This window comes from Clarias gariepinus, chromosome 4 (assembly GCF_024256425.1).
Source record: "Clarias gariepinus isolate MV-2021 ecotype Netherlands chromosome 4, CGAR_prim_01v2, whole genome shotgun sequence".
NCBI lineage: Eukaryota > Metazoa > Chordata > Actinopteri > Siluriformes > Clariidae > Clarias > Clarias gariepinus.
Window position 1 is genome coordinate 37373398 of NC_071103.1, and position 25151 is coordinate 37398548.

Here is a 25151-nt window from a genome sequence, read left to right on the forward strand (position 1 = left end):
CAGCCAAGTGGGTAGAAGTGACTGGTCTGGTTTAACGCCAGTTAAAATAAAACCTCACACGCGGTAGAGCAGGTCTTACTACATTTACATTCACTTATTTGATAGACTTCAACTCTCCAAGCGATTTTGACCAGTTTTGCCAGCCTCTGAGGACATTCCTGACTGGTCCCACCCACTACTGTAGAAAGACTGAACATTCCATCCAACTCTCACTTACTTGTGCCCGTACACACAGTTGTTTTTTATTTTATTTTATTTTATTATTATAAACACTGTTTGACAGAATCCGTTCCCTGAGTGACTTGGAGTGCATTCTGTGCAAATCTGCAGATTGTCTTCTCCAAAAGACATTCCTGCCTGCTCCTGCTGGTGCTTCTAATTCCAGATGCTCTCTCAGATTTATCTGCCCAAACCCTCCTGTGGTCTTATCCCATAAACCGTATTGACTAGTCGTACCGGTATTGACCAGTATAATTTTTTTTTGGGTGGAGGAGGGGGGTAGAGGTATGGGTGGAGGTGAGTAATGTTGAAAAATCTTAATTTCGACGAGATCACAGCGTTCGCAGTCCGAACCAGCCCTGAGACAAAATGGTGTCTGTTTAAGTTTGCAGTAAACACCATGTAGCGTTGTCCTCCCCATGACATCTTCCCAGGCTGCCTTTAAACGCTGCGTCACTGGGATTCCTCTCGCGATTCAGAGGTGCACTCTCACGAGTAATATGCAGAACCAAAACCCCAAACGTATGTGGTTAGGTGTTTTTTACGCTTTAAATTGTATATTTGTGTCAAAGGTGTACAGACTTAAGAACAAATCCAACTTACAAACATTTTCCCGGAACGAAACTTACTGTATGTTCAGCCTCATCTTCCTTCATGAGACCCACCCACTCTGTTTTTTTTATTTTATTTATTTATTTATTTATTTTCTTATACCCAGCCCCCGATACAAACCTTAATTCTGGCCTTTAACTCTCTGATCAGTCCTTAACGCTGCTCTTTCACTTTATACCCAGCCACACCATATTTTTCATACATTCCACCCTGAGGTGTCCAATTAGTCATTCCTCCTCTACATCCCAAGCCTCGAAACGCCTCACTCATTTCCTCACTTGTGTCCTTCATGCCATATTACACAACAGGGTCAGATCTCGCTGTAATCCACCTTTTCATCCTTGACTTGTACAAAAGACCTCAACATTGCTATTTGCTTTCTTTATGACTATTTGAGCTTCTGTCCCACACAAGAACACTGGCTATTAGTCAAAATGCTTTTGTATGAATGAATGTTGTTTTTCTTCCATCACAGTTACCTCACTGCCCACATTAGAGCATGCATTATTAATGCAGCACTTGATTCTCTGCTCGTTGTAGTAATTTAAACCTCCTTTCCAGCCAGTTTTTAAATTGTGTCTTTAGGTACTTTAGGTGCAGCCTGTCGCATGTAAAACACTCATTCCTGTTTTTTTTTTTATTCAATCAACATAATTTAATTTAATACGAGAAAATAAGTGTGTTCAAACTGTTGCACAGCACTGTATGTCCATCTTGAATCCAAGTCACTTACCCGTATGTCCAAATGGTGGGTAACTTGGTGTCAAGTCCATGTTGAAAATCATTCCTTGGATAAGTCACCCTCAAGTCTCTGTTTTGAGTGGGATTCAGATCATCTAACACATTTTAATATAACACAAAGATAACTCAAGTAAACACAAAATGCAGTTATTAAAACGATAATTTTATTTATTAACCCAAAAAAAAGCTGTCCAAACCTGCCTGTCCCTATGTGAAAAGAAATTGCCCTCCAAATCCAAAAACTGGTTGTGCCACCCTCGGCGGCAACAACTCCAATGAAGAGTTGCGATAATCAGCGCTAAGTCTTTCATATCGCTTTAGAGAAATTTTGGTCCGTTCTTCTTTGCAGAATTGTGTTAATTCAGCCACATTGGAGGGTTTTCGAGGATCTCAATCGGATTTAAGTTTGGACTTCGACTAGTAGACCCCTCCAAAACCTTAATTGTTTTTTTTCTTTTTTTGTGAGCTATTCGGAAATGGACTTGCTGGTGATTTTTAGATCATTGTCCATCATTCAGGGACAGTTGGGTTTGATGATCTCAATCATTTAAGTGTGACAAGAAATAAAAAAATCAGAAAATACTTTTTCACAGCATTGACTTTCGCAATAAATATGAGAAAAAGGGGCGTTCAATATCCTTATATACAGTATTAGTTTAATACAACATTTTATGTTTTACAAAAAGTGCCAAACTTCAGAGCAGTAATCTTTTAGCCCCGTGTCCGTTTATCCTAAAGATGAAGATCAGTATTGGTGTAAGTTTTTCTATTGGTCTGTTTTTCTCTTTCTGCCTCATATCTTATTCTTTTTTTCTCTCTCTCTTTTTCTCATGCCTGCATTAGTGGCTAAAAGCCAAGGTAAGTCCTGTTTGTCACGTGACCCGATCCCGCTGTAGCTTGTTATCGATCAGCCGCTTTACCCTCAACCCTTCTCCCTTTTTAGTTCAATGAAATTTCCTCTAATATCACGTGGTCCCCACATCACAGGGCTGGGCGATACGACTGGGAAGTAAATAATAATAATAATCCAAGACCATGTTAATCAGTTTTAAAGTTTATTCATGAAATGGTCCATGAAAAAGAGACGTGCTGATAAATCCGGTCTTGTTTGCTTTACTTTGTTAGCTCATTATTTTTTCGTTGTATCGCCCAGCCCTACAGCGTGATATATGAACATAGCTCTGTGTCTTAACACTGAATAGCTCCCGCACATGTAGCTTTTTATTTTATTTTTTGCAGACTGTGTGGGTTTCCCAGACTAAACGATTGCTTATATGGGCCCTGGAGCCTCTGAACAGCGCCGGTTATTTATCAAACGTCACACGCTAACACGGCAATGAAGAAAAAATATTTTAGCTTAGTGATAATATCCTTCTCAATGGTCTGCTGTTTTTATTTTTATTATTATTCAGCATCAGAAAGGCGCTTAATATCAACAGCAGTGTTTTTTTGTTTGTTTGTTTGTTTGTTTGTTTTTTATAATGAGATCTGGGAAGCCCACCGTCTCCCACAACTGTCTTGTTGTCCCTGTCTGGTGTTTTGTCTGTGAGTCAATGATCAAATGCTCACGTTGTGTTTTTTTTTTTTTATTTATTATTATTATTTTTACATCTCTCTCCAAGCAGCAACATGGAAACAACCAATCAATCAGAGGAGGAACGCTATCGAGGACCAATCCGCCGACGCAGAAGCCACCCAGTCCGCCCATGGCAGGGCGCGGCACTCTGGGGTAAGTAGCAGTTTAAGAATGGGAAGAAAGACAGTATGTATTATTATTATTATTATTATTATTATTATTATATTAATATGATAAACACATATATCAATATACAGCATATAGCAATATATTTGCATAAGATAATATTTATACAAATCATTTCTTTTCTCTGAAGTGTGTGTACATTTTTTTTGGCTAAATTAATTTCTATTCACACTGAATGTGATTGTGTGTAACTAATGGAGGAACCTCATCACACCAATGCCCTCCCGCAGGAGGAATGAAAATTTTCGGCTTACGGGCAAACTGAATGGATCCGTTCAAATCTTCACCAAGCGAAGCCCAACGATATCAGTGCACACTGCCTTCACCATGCGTTCAAATTCTATGTGATTTCTCACGCTTTTTTTAAAGGACAGATTGGTGGCGTGAATGGTCTGTCTGTTTTTAGTTTAAGCTTATCTTTTTAAAATATCTTCGTTTGTTTTTATATGAAACAATAATGCTTATAAGTGTTGGAAATTGTTAAAATCGATAATTCTTTGGGTGGCTGGAACAGATTATCTGCATTTGCATCTGCATTGTGAAGAACGAATTTAGATATATACTTGTGGTGGTGGTAGTCCTCAGAAGGCTGGCATATATATAAAACTACAGTAATATAGTTTTATCAAAGCTATAAAATAACACATGGAATTAGGTAATTACGTAACAACAAGAAAAACAACAGTTAGTTGTTATTTTAAGACACAGAGGTCGGCCTTTCTGTAATAGTTCTTGCAAGAACAGTATCGTCAAGTGCATTTGCAAAATCCGTCAAGCACCATAATGAAACTGGCCGCCTTCAGCATTCCTTTACAATGTAGAAAGAAATAAAAATCAGGAACCATCATGGAGTTAGAAAGTGTTCTAAAACTTTTGAACGGTAGTGTGTGTGTGTGTATATATATATATGTATGTATATATTTGTGTGTGTGTGTGTGTGTGTGTATGTATGTGTGTATGTATGTATGCCACACACAGCCAAAAAAAATTATACATATTATCAAAAAAACAAATCCAAAATTATGGACACTGGAATTAAATTTGTGTTTATAAGTTCCGCTGTACCAGAATACCAGAGAGTTGTTGGACACATAAAAGACATGACATGATTTTTCATTTGTGTATTTAATAAGAAATGAATCTCCTTCACAGGCGTAACACTTCTTATAAAACTCTCGAGCCAGTAAAACCTCCTACAGTGCCTAACGACTACATGACCAGCCCCGCCCGCCTCGGGAGCCAACACAGCCCAGGACGCACGGCCCTGCTCAACCAGAGACCAAGAACCCATAGGTAAGACACACACACACACACACACACACACACACACACACACACAATACACAATACACTTACACACTATACACAAAGTTGCCTCAGGGTTTTTTGGAATAACAGAAATACTAAAATGCGATGAACTGGTATATCATTAATATCTGAGGACGCTAATGGAGGACGCCCGGATTAGGATGTTTTAGACGCATCTCTTTCTTCCTGTTTCGTGTCTTGTTTCACGTCTAAGCTTAGACGAACGGCTTCTCCGCTTCCCCCTGAGTTACAGCCAATTCCTGTGCGCCAAATTTACTCCCATATCTGATGTGTGTGAGAGAGAGGGGCTGCCTGTTGCTGTATGTGGACAAATTTGAGTTATGACTGATTTAAGGCACCTCATTAGCTAAAACGTCAGAGTGCTGACTGAGAACATTTTAAACGCACTGCATTTGGTAAGTAATTGGAAAGTGAATCAGATCTCTTGATTAGAACTCGCCGCTCCAGTACATTATGTGTAAAATGTAACACTATCATGAACTGGTAGTGTTTGTTCACCCTGTTTGTTTTAGTACTTTTAGTACGATCCATACTTTGTTATAGATAGTTTTTTTTTTTTTTTTATGTTATGACTTTATTATTGAGTCAACACAAAAACCTTTCTGATTTTCAAACATCAGTATTCTACCGGCTGAGAAGTGCAAAACAAAATAACAACCGAAAACAAAATGAAAAATCTAAAAAAAAAAAAAAAAAAAAAAAAAAAAATAACAGATTCCAAAAACAAAGAACAAAACTGAAAACAAAATGACAAAATTAAAAACAAAATGAAAATAACAAAAACAAAAATAACGAATTCAAAACATATTAAAAAAGAAAACAAAACTGAAAAAACTAAATAACAAAACATCAACATATCCTGAAACAAAATACTAAAACAACGACAATTCAACAGACCGAAAAAGGTAGGTATAGTTTGCAAATGAAATACTTATCACTGATTGGTCGAGACATGTGTCACTCAAGATATACAAGAATAACTGCACTGTAAGAATTTCATTTGCAAACTATATCTTTTTTAATTTATTGTGTTTTCTGTTTTATTTTGTTTTTGTTACTTTGTATTTAACTTTATGTTTATTTGTTTGTAAATTAACAGTTAAGAAGGAAAATATTTGTATGCTAGAAAGAAAAGCAGCACATCTTTCAAGCATTTTTAGACAAAAAAAATGGGAGCTGCTCGATTTTGCATACAGAAAAGAAGCAGGTGTGACCGTCAAAGTCCTTAGGATAAATGTGTGTGGTTCTGCAGGATGCTGAGTAAAACTTTCAGTAGCTAATTTCCTAATAAAACTGCACCAGGACCAAAAGGTACCAGGACTAAAAGGTCCTCAAAGCATCATCATGCCCAATACTGACCTTTAGTCAGACAGACAGACATGTACAGGTGTATTTACTCTACAGCAATTATTTGCATATGCCCAAGACATTTGCACAGTACTGTATATGCATGAAAGGGATTATAATTAGTGTTGTAACTACAAACTACACACCCAGAGCGTCATTATAAACACAATACTTTTTAACAGGATTAACAGGAATAACAGTAATACTGTCATTGTTATTAATAATAATAATAATAATCATCATCATCATCGTAATCATCATCATAATGATAACAGTAGTAGCAGGGATGGACCAGAGTGTGTAATGGTGTCACCTGCTAAAAATTCAGGGTCGGATCATGTCATGTTTGTGGTTGTGCTTTGCCTGGAAAGATTATTATAGATTGTGGTGAGTTTTATGGTGGTTTTTGGTTAAATGTATGTGTGTATATATATATACACCAAATGTGCATGTGTGTGCAGTACTGTGCAAAAGTCTTAACCATCGTGTTATCTTTAGTACAATTGTTTTTATGTGCGGTTATCACGTCTGCATTATTATATACAATACCATTCCTTGTTTCCAAACATACCTTAAAATTAATAAGTAAATATCATTACAGAAAAATTTCTGCATGCCTGTAATGAAAACAACATACACAGTACATACATGACTCAGTTGTTAGATGGAAACAAAACAGAAAATAACCTAGCGTAGGCTTCTGGGTTTTGCATGAAAATAGACATGACAATAGCGAGTATGAGAAAATTTAGCAGAAGAACTCATTTCCTCCAGCACGGTTAAAAAAATAACCTACCAGTGGTTTGACTTATAAAACAGTGCAAACCTGTGCAAATCTGTATTGAACACTACGGATTATTCTCAAGCAAAAACCTTTTCATAACACATATTTCCTGTATTTATTTTTTTCACTCTTTAATGCTCTGTATTTATAATTTTTTGTACAAATGTTTTAAAAGGCATCTTTGCTTATGGCATTTTTTTTTTGGTAAGTAAAACAGCTGTTAGGTTTTACTGAGTGTTCTGGAGAATACAGGCATGCTTAATATACTTTCAATTGTTTTGACAGTTTTTTACTTAAAAGCTTTTTATGAATAATAATTTCTAGATCCAGTGTTTTTTTTTTTTGAAACACACAGTAAATCACAGCATGATTTACACGTGACCCTAACGCCGGGTCTGCTGGGACACCACAGCATTTCCATCCATAAGGAAAAGTTTTTCTCCTGTCATGCCGCTGTAGTTTGGTCACTAGTTTACCAGCAGCACAGTTCAGAAGCCAGATTGTGGATACAGACACAAATATCCACCGAAGGACATTTGTCATTTGTGATGTTGCCTTGGTAATGTAAAGACCTTCTCAAGTATCAGATGGAAAACTGGAAAAAGTGCTGGTTTTTTATGAGACAACAGAGACATGAAAGGATGTCGGATGCAGAACAGCCTGGCTCTGCTTTAACACGTGTTTTTATCATTTTCATTTCAATTAAATTTCTTTCTCTTGTGTTCTCTGTCTATCTCTGTTTTATTGTCTCTGTCTTCCTTTCCATCTGTCCCCCTGTCTATCTCTCTTTCTCATTTTTTTCTCTTACTCTCTCTTACATAGACACACACACACACACAAAATTTCTTCATCTCTGTCCATCTTACTGTATCAATTTTAATTTTTCACTTTCCTTGTCAGAGTCTCTCTTTTTTTGTCTCCACATCTCTCTGTCTACCTGTCTCTCTATCTATCATCTCTCTCACTCTCTTTATATCTCTCTCATGCTTCATACTCCACTTCTCAGTGTCTGTCCGTCTGTGTGTGTCTGTACCTCTCTCTCTCTCTCTGTCTGTACATCTTTCCACATTTATCTTTCTCTCTGTGTCTTTTACTTGGTCCTTCTTGGTTTTTCGCAGTTTTTTCTGTCTCTCCCTCCCTCTCCCTGTCTCTCGCTTCGGTTTGTTTGAATTCACATGTTGCTTTGATTGCATGACAAATATTAGCATTTATATTGGCAGAGTTACAGACGCAAACCCGTGAGAGCAAATCAGAAAAATAAAAACAGAAATAAATAGATAAAAACAAATACATGTTTTTACACATGATGTTGATCTCTCTCTATCTCTCTCTCTCTTTCAAGATTCAAAGCTTTATTGGCATGACAAATATTTACATTCGTACTGCCAAAGCTTTAAACTAAGTCACAAGAGTATAACAGGAGTAGATAGTAAAAAAACAGAATAGTACAGAAAGAATAATAATACATAAATGTATATAAAATAAACGAGTACAGGTGGTCCCTGACTTACAAACATATATTTATAAATTTCCGCATTCTAATGGGGAAATTCACTCTGAGGCCCCTCGTGTTTTTAAATCGCAGAGACAACAGTTCACTGTGGGATTTATTTTCTTAGGTGCGGTGTTGGGAAGGGGACAGATTTGGCCAAGTGGATTGGTATGCTTCATATTGTATATTCGTGTCAAAGGCGTGTAAGACTCACTTTATCCCTGACTTATGAACAAATCTGACTTACAAGCATGCTCATGGAATGGAACTTGTTCATAAGTAGGAAACTTCCTGTACAGACATTTAGTTATAGTCAAAGTCACGAGTGACTCTCATAAACATCAAAAAAAAGGAAAGCATACATACATTATAATGATGATGATAATCTCTCTCTTTGTCTCTGCAGTGGCAGCAGCGGGGGTAGTGGCAGCCGTGAGAACAGCGGAGGCAGCAGTATTGGCATTCCCATCGCCGTGCCGACTCCCTCCATCCCTAACTCTGGCCCAGGTAAAGATCGGGAATTCAACACTTCCTCTTCCTCAGTGTCATCCGAGTACAACACTGTTCCCTCATCAGTACATATACACCGCTCTGTGTGTTCCATTTTACAGTGTGTGTGTGTGTGTGTGTGTTTGTCCTTAGAGATGAAAAAAAATTAATTCGCCTTCTTTAAAGACATCATTTGTTAAATGTGATAACAGTTAGGAAAATCTTTTCTTCAGGAAACGTTCACAAAGACCAGGCAGAATGTTATCAGTATTTGGTTTGTGTGTGTATATGTGTGTGTGTATATGTGTGTGTGTATATGTGTGTGTGTATATGTGTGTGTGTGTGTGTGTGTGTGTGTATATGTGTGTGTATATGTGTGTGTATATGTGTGTGTATATGTGTGTGTATATGTGTGTGTGTGTGTGTGTGTGTGTGTGTGTGTGTGTGTGTGTGTGTTATGAGGTAGGACCAAAGTCCATGTTTAATCAGTTGAATGTAATCTCTCTCCCACACACACAACCAGTAGGTGGTTTTTAACCCGTTCATGCCTATTAGAACCATGAGCCAGGACAGAAAATCAATGCTAGGTGTTCAGGATTAGTGCAGCGTGTGTGTGTGTGTGTGTGTGAGTGAGTGAATCTCACAGCCTGAGTGCCCTCTTTGAGTGTGTAAGCGATGTTGTTAGTTGGAAAGTAGGCCACAGTGATGAACAGACAGACATGTGGGTGGAGCGGAGGGGAAGGTGTGTGTGTGGGTGGGGGGTTTGAAGAAGATGACCAAGTAAGAGCGACTGTGCTCGGAATGTAGTGCAGATGGGCGAGAGGAGAAGGGCCCAGTGGCACAGTGAAGGAGAGGTGCAGAAAGAGTATCAGGGCAATTCCTTCTTTTATTACTGTGTGTGTGTGTGTGTCTGAAAATGTTACAGCATGATGTTTCTAAAATTTACAGTGATAAAGATGATTTAGTACGATAAAGAGAGAGAGTGAATGCGTTTGTTGTGTTTGTGTTGTTGTCCGCACTACTGTGTGTGTTCATGTGTGTGTGTGTGTGTGTGTGTGTGTGTGTGTGTGTGTGTGTGTGTGTGTGTGTGTGTGTGTGTGTGTGTGTTCATGTGTGTCGCCGTCATCTTATGTGATTGTGCTGTATATTTATTACAGTTCAGTCCATGTTTGCCCCGCCCCCACCTCCACCCCTGTTTGGGGGTCCGCTGGGTCTAGGTGAGACACCTCAGTCGTGTGTGTGTGTGTAAGAGAGAGAGAGTGTATATACTTCATTTAAGTAAAGTAGGGTTTAAAAGTCTCCCCGCTACCAGGAACTGTTGTATATAAAAAAAATAATAATAATAATGCAGCTAACATAGAAATATTGTTTAAAAGTTGCAATATATTTTGAATATGAATTAATTATTGTTAGGATTCTAATGTGTAAGGTCTGAAAAAACACTCCACATTTCCACTCTCACTTGTCTGTGAACATCACGAGATGAGGGATAAACAAAAGTAGGATTAAGTTGAATAATATTAATTTAAATAAAATAAAAACTATTACACAGATTTAGCCAAAATAAATGTATACACACTTTAGGAAAAGGAAAAACGTGCATAAATATTTTATTACTAGATTTATTGCAACAGGTTATATAATGATAAATATGATAATATTGCGATAATATGATAGTATAATTAATATTATATTAATATAATATACATTATACTGTTTTTATTTTCCTGGCTTACTCTAGACCACTTTTATTTATTTATATATAAAATTCAACTGTATACATGTAAAATTATATATATATATATATATATATATATATTTATATATATATATATTAGTGCTGTCAAAATTAGTGCGTTAACGCATGCGATTAATTTGTAATATTTAACGCATTAAAAAAAATTTACGCAATTAACGCGGTTGCAGTTTTTTTATTTCCTGTTGTGGCCGACGTGTGTTTAACGTGCAAAGAAGTATGGATAAGACCAAGGAAGGACTTTTAGACGGAAAGTTTCAGTATAAAACTCTGCCGGATGGTTCTGTGGATAAAACAAAAGTAATCTGTACATTTTGCAAAGCCGAATTTAAATACCAGAGAAGTAATTCGTCTTTAACATATCACTTAAAAGCAAAACACCCCACCGAAACAATCTCTACAGGGCCTCGCCAATGTAAATTGCATTGATTGTTTTGAAATTCAAATGACACAAATGGCACATACCTGTGTTTTTATTTCTGTAATAAATATGGCTTTCAAGCCAACAGTTAATTTGGAGAATATTGATGGTTTATTGCAGGTATGTTGTTTACATGAAAAAAATCTGTGTTACAAGTTAAACAAAAATTCCAATAAACAATCATATTAGAATTTAAATAGTTTAATTGTCTTGAGTTTACATTAATTATTTACATTTAAATATCCAAAAAGTTTCAGTCTTTTAATTGTGATTAATCGCGATTAATTGCAAAAAATTGTGCGATTAATTAGTTAATTTTTTTTAATCGATTGACAGCACTAATATATATATATATATATATATATATATATATATATATATATATATATATAATTTTTTTTATATATATATATATTTGTATTTATCATTATGATTTATGATGTCATCATCATTTGATAATTATTCACACCTACAATGTAGTCTACTTTACGTCTACATTAAAATTTTGGTATGAAACTAAAATTTATAAACATATATATGTTCCCCATGCAGTTTGTTTCATTGTTTAAAAAATAGATATAAACTGTGTATTTAATTTAATCAGTACAGCGTGTTTACCCTTAATGGTGTTGCAAGTGATTAGTCACTAAGAAAAAATAAGTAATGATTAATAATTAAACTTTAAAAAGAAAAGTTTTATTTAATAGTTTATGACTAAAACAGTTCTTCGGTGTGGACTTTTAGACCCTACAGTGGGTGAAGGTGGTGGGGGTGATAATGGTGGTGGATATTTTACATCAGTGGTGGTGGATGTGCGTCTAGATTTATGACACTGATTTTGTTTAACAGAACAGGAAGAGAGGGGTAACACAGGAATAATCAGTTCTGCATTCAATTTACTGAAAAGTCACAAATTGACCAGTTCTCTGCTTTTGGTGCTGTTAAAGCTAAATGGCTAAAAAGTCCTGCCCTAAAAGTCCTGTGCGGCTGATTAATTCTGATTCAGGATTCAGGATAAACTATTTTGTCAACCGTGAGGGTTGCGTGTTTGGCTTCCTTAAACGCAGCAACATGCTTCCACGTTTCTCTCGTTAGCTAGCGGTGAAGAGTTGTGTATATTTTTCGTATAACCGTATAGCCAGTGTTATAAATTTAACAAGTTAATATGTTTTGTTTGTTGATGAATCTCAAGTTAATATGAACTTGAGATTGTTCAATATTGCAGTATTTTCAACTTTCAACCTGGGTGAAGTATGTAAGTCATTTAAATAAAAAAATGCATTGAAAAGAGTTAACCTTTTAAAAATCATAGCGTTAGCCTAGAGTTGAGAAAGTATCGTAGCTAGGGAAAACGATCCAAATTACACACACAAAGTTTCTACAAAATGTGTCTCGCTTTCACATAATACCGAAGTCGAAAAAAAACATAAGTTGAACCGACGTAAGACACGGATCGTATGCACTATAGTGTCATTTATTTAAATGTAGGAAGTGTTAATTTGTTTACTGTTATGAGTTTCAGCAGCCACTTCATGTTTATTACTGAAACGATTTTTATCTTTAATTAAAGCGCAGTAAAACTTAAAGCCGTTTCATACTTAAGAAATGAGTTCTGGTGGGTCATAAGGTGCTAAATAAAAAAAATAAAATACATATAAATGCTGTTGTTTTAAACAAGTGCATATTTATATCAGTCTAATGTTGATTATTTTACTACAGCGGTCTGTCTGAAGTGTCTTTTATTCCTCTTTCACCATGATTGAGGACTTTTATCAATGAACCTGTCATTCATTTGTGGTTAGATTTAATGTTGTGGTACATGTTAGTTCCTGTATTCACTTGTGTTACAGCAGCTATAAATAACTAAATAGTGGCGCTCTCTCTCTCTCTCTCTCTCTCTCTCTCTCTCTCTCTGTCTTTCTCTCTCTCACACACAAGCTTGTCTTCTTCCTTTCTATAGAAGTTTGTTAAGATTAGAACAGTAACAGAGAAACCTTAAAGAGTACACTTTCCCTGTGGTGGAGAACAACAGTAAGTGTAGCTATAAATAGATTTTAAAAAAGGCATTATGATGAAATTAATGAGAAAAAAAGTTAGTGGTGAAAAGTGAATTAAACACTTCAGGATATTCTGTTATAGAAAAATGATCGACTTTGGCGTAGTATTAGTAACTCTGCTTCATCATAGTGGTGTTGAGTCATTTTCCACTCAGAAAACAGGTTTAGAGAATATAACTGCATTCGGTAAAAGAGATAAACCAGTGGAACATGAGCACACTTTCCTCCACACTGAGGTTATCTTTAGAGAATGTGACAGGAAGCCAACGTCCCACTTCCTCAGGGCCATGAGTGGGTCTACTGTGGGTCTGTTCTTCACGAAGAAAAGCTGGATTTCATCCTGAACGCTGTGGAAAATGTCCACAGTAAGCATTCCAGAGGTGTGTGTGTGGGGTGGTGAGGACATAATCACCTCGCCCCACCTCGTCCTCCCCGTGCTTGTTGTTTCTGCTCGGTGTTTCTCTCTGCTGCCGTTTGTTTATTGTGGGGGACATGAGGGTTTGTTTCCTTTCTGTATGAAGGACGTGAACATCTCGGTTATCAGAGGGAACAGGAAATGCCTATCGAGGAAAACGTTTTGGTACAGCATTCTGTTTAAACACACACGGTTGTTTATTTACAACACAGATCATCAGTGTGTATGTGTGTGTTATATCCTTAAGACTGGATGTCTGGGGATTATTTATTACACTCAGATCAATGAAACAGCTTTATTGTTTTTATGTTACACTGATCAAATTGTTCAGGTCTCAAAGGTGTAAACTTTTAACTTGGATTTTAAATACCATAAATACATGTACAGTAGGTTTCACAACCAGAAAAAAAGCAGGATTTTATTTGGTGTGTTTGTCATTATGATGTAATGCGATGTTGTAGCTGTAGCTAGCTATTCGTTCCAAATCAGAACATGACTATGGTTATCACGAGGTGAGTTAATTAGCTGTCAGATTTTAATATCTTTCACACAATTTTTCACACAAACTTTATTAGGTGACTAGGTTACTTTACTTACTGCGTTACAGAGGGACCACTACGTAAGCTCAGTTGGCTCGCTTGTGTGTTCAATAAATCGTAAATTGTTTCCAGAATGTACTTAGTAAGATGACATACTACAGGTCAAATTGACCTTCATCTTATGTTATTTTATTTTTACTTCATCTCTAATGAATAGAATGATAGATTTTCTTCACTGTTTTTGTGCACGTTATTTGAAACCTATCAATCTTAAGCCTTAAGCCTTTCTTAGCAACTTTACGCCTCACCCATTTTTAACCACATTATCTGAAAATTAGCATGTTTAAGCCCTTCCTACTTATAATCACATTATCTGAAACTTTGCAACTTCTGGCCCCACCCACTTATAAACAAATTATTGGAAAACTAGCATGTTTAAGCCCTGCCCATTTTTTAAAATCATTTTAATCTTAAACTTAGCAATTTTAAGCCCCAACGACCTTTTTAATTGCATTATCTAAAACTAATCAATGTTAAGCCCCACCCACTTATGAACAAATTATTGAAAACCTGGTAACTACATTACCTAAACTTAGCAATTTTGCGCTCCACCCATTTAACCACATTTTCAGAAACTTAGCAACTTTAATCCCCACCTATTTTTAAACACATTATCTAAAACCTAGCAACTTTAAGCCCCACCCACATTTATGCACATTATCTAAAATGTAGCAATTTTAAGCCCCACCCACTTTTAATTGCATAATCTGAAACTTTAAGCCCCCTCACTTCCCAATTACATTGTTACACATCCCTGAAAAGCTTGTTGTAGGTGTTCTTAAAAATAACTTACTGAAGAATTTCTTAAAGCATTGATTTCTGAATGCGAGTTAGATCTATATTCTTACTTTTGAGAAGGTCTTTACACTCTCAGATATTTGAATCACTTCTTTATATTAAAATATTTTTTAATCATTTATAGAGTGGATTTTTTTTCTTTGCTTTTTAAAAATAAAAACAACATCGAATACAGATTCTTTTAATAAAAAAAAAATTCCTGTTAGCATGCAGTTTCTTAAATGGTAACAAAAATGGCTAATAATAATAACTGCTGTTAGTATTCATTTTTTAACAATATATTTAAATGTTTAATCTAAATCTTTTGGGTGCAAAATTTCTATTTGCATTAGGTCATTGAATAATAGGATAACTGGATCTAATTAATTTCGTGGGTTCGTGAAAGGTTTTTAAGCTTTGTTTTTTCACTTTGTTTCAGGGTTGTTGTTATTAAGCTGTTCTCATGTAGCCAGTTTGTCATCAGGACACAGGCTTCTTTTTAAATTACACAGTGCTCTATCGCTCTCTGTCGCCCGTATCAGGTTTCTTTCAGCACAGCTGAGCAATGTGGGTTTTCCTGTACTGCGTGTTTGGTTTCATATTGACTGTGTGTGTGTGAGTGTGTAAGTGTGTGAGAGAGAGAGAGTGTGGTGACACACCCTTGTGACTCAGTCTCTCATAAGCCGTTCAGTCCCAGGAGAAACCTCGGGCCCCGAACAGAGTTTGGACCTGAGCCTAACTACTTCCTGTCTTCATCTGTTTCCTGTTTGTTCGTCAAATAAACGCCTGTGTAGCTCACGCTGAGTAAAGCAAACAGTAAATAAGTGCTATTAATGTTAATGCAGCAAGCTTTAATCTATCACTTTAATCACCTCATTATCTGATTTAATGGCTACTTTCATTTTTCTAAAGCTGACTATTTTTAAAGCATAAGCTTTTTTTTTATTCTTATTTCCCAGGCTGGGTATTTTTAAATCTTTTGGATAACAGTGTAACATTTTTCTGCTGAACTTTTCCCATATGGATAATTTTTTCCCCTTTAACCTCATTCAGAGGGCCTTAAATTAATTCAGTGAAACTAATATTCTCCTATGGTTTTAAGGGTGTAACTAATTTTTCGTTTTCTGGGTTTCTCTCTCTCTCTCTCTCTCTCTGTCTGTCTGTCTGTCTGTCTGTCTGTCGGTGATGGCCGCGTTGATCTCTCGCCCAGGGCTCGGTCCAGCCCCCGTCTCTCAGTTTGGCACGATATCGCGACAGATGTCTCGCCACAACTCCACTACGTCGTCCATGTCCACGGTCTCAGCCACGGGGACGTACAGACGCGCGCCGTCCGTCTCCTCTCAGCTTCCTCTGCAGCACATTAATGTCAACGGTGCTGCTCCGGCCACCTTCACACACAACTCAAGTAAGACATATACGACAAATAATTATCAGAGGATCAATTTATTAGATCCACCTTCTCCTGTGTAAGGATTCACGCCACATTACTTTTTCTATGTTTCTTAGTGTTAGAGAATTCTTGAACTGAAATTGAGTTAAAATAAAAACTTAATTGAGATGATAATATGAGTCTGGGAGAAAAGTACATCTTGGAGATGAGGTTAAATTGTAGACTAGTTTATAAAGTTACATATGAAGATATATATTATACTTGTTATATGAAGTTTGATATAAATACTTTGATACATGAGGTTCTTTATATATACAAGACTAAAACAAAAAACTTAGGATGAAGGTTTTTTTTTTTGGTTACAAAAAGAATTCTGCAAGCTTTCAAAATCCAGTGGTCAAAAACAAAAGAAAGAATTTAATATAAATTATTGGTATAAAATGTTAAATGAACATTTGACATAATGCTAACACCACCATGCTTCGCCAAGTTCTCAGTTCGGTGAGCGCATAACAACCACAGAGCTTTATGCCAAGTCCAAAACGATTCAGTTCAGCTCTTTATTTATCATGTGATTATTTTTAATTATTTTGCATAGATTTGAGTCGTCAAGTCAAATAGGCTTTTTATTTTCATTTCAACCAAACACGAGTTAGTTTACGGTAAAATGAAACAAAATTCCCCCAGGTCCCATAAATCCAGTAAAGGCAGTTTCAGTTCCAGGTTTTAACACGAAATAAAGGAACGGTCAAGGAGGAGGATGTGAATACTTATGCACACCACTGCAGATCACTGTGTTCAGTACTGTGCAAAGGTCTTGAGGTCCCCATCGTTTCTTCAAATTAAGTGAAAGACTTAGTGCCTAAAGATACAATATAAAAATTGTTTGTTTATTGTAACAGCCCCAGCAGCGACCTCATTTCTCCTCTCGTCTGTTCCAACCACTCAGCATTTAGCATCAGGAGTATACTAATCACCGTCCTGATCATCTGTCATCACCCGTCATACCCTATTTCGAATAGACACCATCTAAACTTGTGAAAAAGAAACTTGTAAACATATCGTAAAACATTTGTGACACATTGCTTGAGGATTAGGAAGCAAGTCTATCCCTTGATTTCCCCTCTCACATGGCGCAGTGCTCGCATATTTCTGACTTTCATTAATCCTGTATTGAACTCCTACAGTGCAAATGTGCCGTTTCAGCCTTTTTTTTCCCCAAATCTTTGCTGGGTTTTTTTTCCTCCGCTCATTGACTCTGCAGTTCGCTGCAGTAAACCCAGTGCTGCGGATTTAATCACCTCAACGGGAATCCAATTTACATTCACAGAAATGCTGCTTTGGGTAACTTGGGTTTCTTCAGGAACTTGCTGAACTGTTGAGCTCACTCATGACGACCTATCGGCGCTTTTCCGCCTAAAAGCACAGGCGACAAATCTGAACCTGCAATTATTGGCATCTTGATAATCCAGGATAGAGCTCAGGGCAGTATGACAATATTTTATCAATATCGTGATAAATTACGTCACAACGTCCTTCTATATGTCATAATGTTGTTTAAGCAGTTAATTAAATTCATGCTGGTCAGCTATAACATGTTAAAAATTACTTTGTTTTATTCTTTTATATAAAAATAACGCACTTCATTTTTAAACGTATTCAATCTTAAAAGATATACAGTGTGTTTTAAAATATATTGCTAACATATTACCGTATCACTCGCTTGCTCCGATGTAGCATGAATTTTATCACGTATCATAGAAATAACTTCCAAAATCATGATATCTGTCACCCGTGATCGAGGAAGGAGTGATGAGACTACTTAAAAATTAAAACAATACACAGTAGTTGTAATAAATAGATTACACTGGATGTTATAATATGTTCTATGCTACGTTTTTTTTCCACTCATGAAAGTTACTTAGAATGAGTCAGGTGAGTTAACAGAGGATCAAGATTCAGATGAGGGTGCCAATACTTTAAAGACTCACCGGCGAATTGTCAAATGATCAGATTTGAGCTTGAGATCGGCGCACACTATGAAAGACACGCAACTGAGGGGGCAAATACTTTAGTGTTCAGTAAAGATTTTAAAAGCTCAAATTTTTACGAGACAATGTTAAATGAAAATTTATTATTATTATTATTATTATTATTATCACATGTTTTTTTTGTTGTTGTTGTTTTTTGCAATTTTTATATATTTTCCGAAAAATAACACAAATAATGTCCAATAATATTTCTGGTTATTAATAAAGAAATAAAACTTTTTGCTAAATAACTTTCTACAAAAAGTTCTCAAAACCCGTTATCCGTTTCTAGTAGACATTACTTCTATTATTATTATTTTTTTATTCAGACCCAAGGAGAAACTCAGGATTTTTCTTTTAACTATATTTGTCTATTTTTTTTCTTCTTTTTTTTTTTTTTGCTTTAATAAATTCAATACTCGCTCCTGCTACAGTGATCACTCCACTCAATGAAAGTCTTAATGATTAAAATGTCTGGTTTATTGGCGCAAACCAAAACGAATAAAGATCCATCGTATCGATCCACAGGTTATTCAGCAGCACACCAAAAAGTGCTGCTTCTTCTTCTTGGATCTTTCCTGTTCTAGCTCCTTTATGATTAACGACTTTTGAAAAATCATTCTGAGCAGAAAAAACAAACAAAAAAAAATTTTACTCTGTGTTTGTCTTTTCCGTAAGCTGCATTTGAATGAAACTGGAAACAGGGTTGTGTTTTTAATCACGCTGATGTATTATTAATCCTCTTTGTGTTTAAGGTCCTGCAGCCTTCAAGCGTTTCCCTCATCAATTCTAATTAATTCACTTTTTATTTCTTGCTCTTCTCCTCTTCTTGTTTTTCTGTGTTTTGTCTGTGTGTTGTGTGTGTGTGTGTGTAGTGTCTGTTGCTCCCCCGCCTCCCCCCATGCCTCAGCTCATTCCACAGATTCCCCTCACCGGCTTTGTGGCCCGGGTGCAGGAAAACAGTAAGTGCTGAACACACCCCCCCCCCCCCCCCCCCAAGTGCCTTCTGCATGTCCCTGTGTGTGTGTCTGTGTGTTTGTTGTCATCCGATGCATGTGGATGGAAATAGTTGAGAATGGAAATACAGCATGCACACATTTCGCCTTCTTTCCAAAACCCCAAACGTAGTGATGATTCAGTGCTGCATCTACTGCTTCATCTTTTCCTACCAGAAAACTCCGCCTTCAGACTCCAAGCCACACCCCCTGCCTGCAACTATCAGTGTTGTAGAAATCTATGATGGAGCTTTATTTTTTAGGACTTGTGCTTATTTTTTATACGTAACAGATTGTCATTGCCTAAAAACCTCGAGCAAGATGTTTAAGGTACCTGAAAGTGGGTGTGGTTTATATTAGGGATGCAACAACACCTATAAGGAAGTGTTTGGTCTCACCGAGGCAGTTTCGGAGCTAGTTTAGAGCTTGGACATTCCTGATTTTTTTTTTTTCCTTCTACACTGTAAAACAATGCTGAAGGTGTTTATCCAAAATACACAATAAACTCCTTTGAACAGTTGATATTAAGATGTGTCTCCTCTGCAGAAGAGGTCAGTTTTGCTCTTGCGTTCTTTGGAAGGTCTTCATGAGAGACAGTTTCATTCATCATGGAGCTTGATGGGTTTTGCAAATGCACCCGACATAATACTGTTCTTTTAAGAACTGCTCCAGATCAGCTGACCTTCATGTCTTAAAATAACAACTGACTGTTGTACATATGTGTTATTTTATAGGTTTAAAATCCCCAGTATTATTGTAGGACGTAGAAACAAAAACGCTAAACACAAACAAAGACATTTTCCAAGTGATCTCAACTTTTTGAGCGCTAGCGTACTTACTTACTTACTTTCCCAATTGTTGTTGTTAATGGCTTTTTTGCCACTAGCATTTCTTTGTTTCTTTATTGATGCTGAAATAAACTCCAGTATAGTCACACGTAGTGTAGTGTAGTGTCGTATCTACCACAAAAGATGAAGAAAATGGACTCCAAATGCAGCAGGCAGCTCAGATGCTTTCTAGTAATGATGGTTTGATCCCAAAGTCAACAAAGCCTTGTTGAAGTTCACCATCTGTGGTGTTACTGGCTTTTTTTTTTTTTTTGCCGCTAGCATTGCTGGGAAAGTAAAGGCGTACGCAAACGTATACATTGATGTAAAAATCTCTCTCTGTCATTAAATTTTTTCGTTTTTTTATTTCACTTTTAATGACCACGCTCATCGCTCTGCACGCACGTCAGTTGCCCTCACGTCTCTCTCAGAAATGAAAGATATTGTAGCATGTAAACCAGAAACAATGAGAATCTTATCGACCACCTGATACGATATTATCACGGTACCTTTGTGTCAATTCAATTTGTATTGCGATTCTGTAAGTATCACTAATTTATAACGGTCCTGATTTAATATTACCTTTTTTATGATTTTTGTTTAAACCATAAAGACAATATAAATAGTTTAGCTTCACCTCAACAAACTTTTATTTAAAGGAAAGTTTTGCTTTTTCTTATCTTTAACTGATGTCCCGCATCCGTTATTTGCTGCTTGTGAAATTTCAATTGTATAATTGTTGTCCTTAAATCCCGCATGACGCTGTTTGCATACGGCATGTCTCAAACCCGTCTCCACTGACGTTACGAAAGTCCAAGACTCGATTTAAGCTGTGAAAGACTGGCGCGTCTCTCTGGTGTGTCATCGACAGTAATTATTCCTAACTGAGCTTAGCGAGTAGTTCACTCAGGACGCTGCGCTGCCTGCCAAGGTGTAAATGGTTTAAACTATGCCCCCTGTAGGATTGTAGAGGAACTGCAGAGTTCTATTCTATTCTATTCTATTAAATGCATGTATTAGTTAAAAAATAAATAATAATCAGTGCAAATACAAAATAAAATATTATAAAAAAATAAATATTTTATTTTGTACATGATCTTAAATGCATGCAAACAGATGCAGTATAAGCTAAACATTTATATATACAGTATTAATAAAAGTTTAAAGTCGATGTGGTAATATGTTAATCGGCACAAAAAAGGTGATACAAAATTTTGCGAATTTGTATAGTATAAGACTTAGAGGTTTTATTAAGTGACTCGTTTTGTAGTATTTTGGTGTAGCTGATCGTCTTTATAGCCTAACAGAGCAGAATTCACCGTCTTCTTTCTGATCTTTAATCATGGAGTACAGATAGTTCCATCTGCTGTCAGATTATTATTTTTTCTGACTATCAGTATCGCTGCATCCTTAATTCTGACGGAGGGAACTTCATCCGTTGAGTTTCTACAACAACTGCATGTTGCATGACGTCTCTTTACTCTTCATTTCTCTGAATCCTCTCATCCCTTTCCTCAGTCTGTCTGTTTATACATCCCACATGAAGTGAACTTCAAATACATCAAACTGTATTTCCTGTAGGTGTAAAGGCATATATTGTTTGTGTTTAAAGGTTTGTCTGTGTCTGTGATTTTTATAGTACCACAGATCTCGACTTTGAACCTCCAACCTCCACACGGTGCTCTGAAGTGCAGTGTGTTTGTTTCTGCTGCCCCCTAGTGGAGGTTCTGGAGGGGCCCTACAGCAGTAGACTCTGGATCACACTGTAGTCTCAGATGCAGTGTGAGATCATTAGGAGTGTTTCAGAATGATTATCAGTCATTATACTTATCACTTCAAACAGTGAAGTAAAATACTTTAGATTTTTTACAGCCATCTACAGTAGAGCTCACAGACCACACCCCCTTTTTACCATAAAAGGAAACTCGTATAAGACAAACCACCGACTTTACAGTTCAGAAGTGTGTAACATCACACAAGTGTCAGGACAGGATGAAGGATAAGGTTTTAAATTACAGACTCAGGAGTTAGGAGAAGTATGCCGTTAATAAATCATTAAAAAAAAAAATGGGCCTTACAAAGTAATAAAAAAAAAATTATTCAGCCAAAACACAGTATTGGTGCTGATTTTATTATATATTTTTTATGACGATATACATATAATACAGAAAATGTTTGTGTCTAAGAGGCTACTTCCGAAGTTTATGCAACATGGAAGTGACCAATCGTGCTTCCAAAAAATTTCATGTTGCTAACTTTAGCCATTTGATAGAGATGATTTTACATGTGACCCAAAAAATGGCCCATTTTTCAGCGTACTGTCTCACTTCAAACAATCATCATTTAAAATACAAATAATTTATATTTCTTGGAGAATTGATGCTAAAATACTAGAAGTATATGACCTGTAAAATTAAGGATCCCCTAAAAAAAAAAAAAAAAAAAAAACCTGTAGTGTCCGTAACCATATCAAATTCAAATTGTAATATCTTAACAATTTAGCATTTTAGACTAATAAACTTTTTCAGGTTTGTCTTTTTATGTGAACTCCAAATCAGCCAAGTTTCATCTGAATGACAGTTGAGATCAAAGATTTGAAATTCAATGAAGTTACGGACACTACAGACATAAAAGGGCCTGAAATTGCATTTAGCAAATGTGAAGCATGGATCGAGAGATAAGAAGCATGTTCTAAAAAAATGGTGTTTTATGATCCTGTCTGAAAATTCTCTTGTTCGCCTAGATGAGACACATTTTAGCACTTTTGGCGATTATATTATATTATATATTTTTTCTCCTGCTTTCTTTCTTTTTGTTCATTTCTTATTCTTTCCCCGAGCTGTATATAAGTGAATCTGAGCGAATCATTCATCGTCTTTTCTAATTTGCTGCATGGATTTAATTCGACTCGAACCTTCCATCAGTCAGGATATGGATCTAGCCGTCTTGCATGTCCTCGAACCTGATCTTAACACCCGCATGCTGTGTGTGTGTGAAAGAGAAAGGGAGTTGGATTGCATGCCCAGCTCGTCCGTGCTTCTCCCGTGACTCGAACCACGTCTAAAATCTTTTCTCTCCATTTTTGGCTGTCAGTCGCCGACACCCCGACTCCTCCCCCTCCTCCGCCGCCTGACGAGGTGCCCATGTTCGATGAAGCTCCGCCTCCTCCCCCTCCCCCACCCGTGGACTACGAAGACGAGGAAGCGGCGGTGGTGCAGTACAGCGACCCGTACGCCGACAGTGACCCCCAGTGGGCCCCAAAAAACTACATTGAGAAAGGTGAGATATTTGTACTTCTTCTGTGATGTCTGCTCTCGTGTTCACCATCCAGACTTTTTCTTTATAATTTTTTTTTTCTGTCCTCAGTTGTGGCCATCTACGACTACGCCAAGGACAAAGAGGACGAGCTGAGCTTCGTGGAAGGCGCCATCATCTACATCATCAAGAAGAACGACGACGGCTGGTTCGAGGGTGTGTCTAACGGCGTCACCGGCCTCTTCCCCGGCAACTACGTCGAACCCATCATGCACTACGCTGACTGACGAGGCCGCGGGGGGTGGGGTAGCTCTATTAGACGTGTAGACACACACAGAGAGAGAGAGAGGGGTGTGTCAGTGGGTGGGTGGACGAGCGCCGGCTCCTGGGCTCGGAATAGATGATGATGATGATGATGATGATGTGCTGAGGGTGTGATCTGTGTAAATACCACAAGCCGGGTGTTTTTAGTATTTTTACAGTGAATGTCCATCAATGCCAAAAGTCTTCGTTTAGAAGTTTTAATCCAGTCCAAACTGTGTATGATGAAAATAAAAACAAATGTACACGATAAAGATATAAAACGTGATTGAAATTCTGACATGAAGCATGCCTACAGCTTTTATATCTATGATAACCTCCAGATTTAATTCCACTTTTTTTTTTCTTTTTGGTCCTGTTACTCAAAGGTATTAATGGACATTTAAAATTTAATTTGAATACTTAAATATTGTACAATTTATCCCCCTCATCCCAATCACGTTTAAAGTCATAAAGTCACGTTTATAATTTTTTTTTTATTCTATTAAGATTTTTTTTAAACAGAACATTGATTTTTATTTGTTGTTTGTTTTTTTCCTTGTATGTATTTTCAATCATGCACAAAAGACAGATCTGTAGATTTTCTTATACTGTAAACATTAAAGAACAGTATGTTACTCAATCAGTATACAATCCACATCTACCATTAATCAGCCAGGAACAAACTGCCTTGTGGGATTCACGGCGACTCGTCACCTCCCTGCTCGGATTAATGATCAGATTTGTGAACTGGTTCAGGATCGTGATTAAAACCATGGAAATATTGACAATAATTATTATTATTTTTTGTAAATGTTCATTAAGTTCACCAGCTTTCCTCTGATCAGTTCATTTGTCATTAACGTCACTGTGTCACTATTAACGCTTTTTTTGTTTTCCACACAATGTTGAAACCCAGGACTAGAGGATTTTACTTTTTAAAATAAAATACCAAACTTTTTGCTTTGTATCCATTTAAAGTGTTTTCTGATGATTGATCAAGTGTGCGTTTCCAACGAAGTGACTCTTACCTGTTAATATACAGTAGGAGCGGTCTCTAGGAGGTCACGCGCCGTGACAACCTTCTGTGTTTTGAGCGAAAAAAACAAGACATGCAAAGGTTGGTTTAATAGAACTAAAGCACACGCATTTAAAAAAAAAACTAAAGGTTCCAGGTCACAGTATAGATTTATTTCCACTATTTAGACAATAAATAGTGGAAATGGTAAAAGCACTATACAAATAAGTTTGGAAAAAGTGAGTAAATATGCATTGTAAATCCGAATGATCAGGTCGTTCCCGATGAGCGAACTGAGGGCGACGGTGCTGTGGGGAAAAAAAAAACCTGAGATGGAAATAATAAGAAACCTTGAGAGGAACTGTCTCAACAGGGAACCCATCCTCATCTGGGTGAAACAGATAGCAGGGATTGATCTGAAGTCATACCGCGTGTTAGGAGGGTTTAAGTTCATATGGAGTCTATGTTTGTTATTGGAGGCTCCTTGCACATCTCTAATACATTTAGGTCTCTGTATAACAGCGCAGATAAAGTTG

The 25151-nt window shown here is 36.7% G+C and overlaps 1 protein-coding gene across 11 annotated transcripts in view; it reads left to right on the forward strand.

Annotated features, from left to right (window-relative positions):
- abi1a (abl-interactor 1a) overlaps positions 1-24567 on the forward strand; it is a 63166-nt gene extending 38599 nt beyond the window's left edge. The window contains exons 4-12 of one of the 11 annotated variants that reach the window (XM_053495127.1): positions 2416-2430; positions 3195-3301; positions 4487-4627; positions 8693-8793; positions 9933-9992; positions 16011-16205; positions 19096-19182; positions 23136-23321; positions 23409-24567. In XM_053495127.1, coding sequence (XP_053351102.1) covers positions 2416-2430; positions 3195-3301; positions 4487-4627; positions 8693-8793; positions 9933-9992; positions 16011-16205; positions 19096-19182; positions 23136-23321; positions 23409-23584 — 1068 coding nt within the window. In that variant the 3' untranslated portion in view covers positions 23585-24567. The remainder of the gene's footprint in view (positions 1-2415; positions 2431-3194; positions 3302-4486; positions 4628-8692; positions 8794-9932; positions 9993-16010; positions 16206-19095; positions 19183-23135; positions 23322-23408) is intronic. The other 10 variants (XM_053495128.1, XM_053495134.1, XM_053495131.1 and 7 more) reach the window with 10 other exon arrangements.
- The last annotated feature ends 584 nt before the right edge of the window (positions 24568-25151 follow it).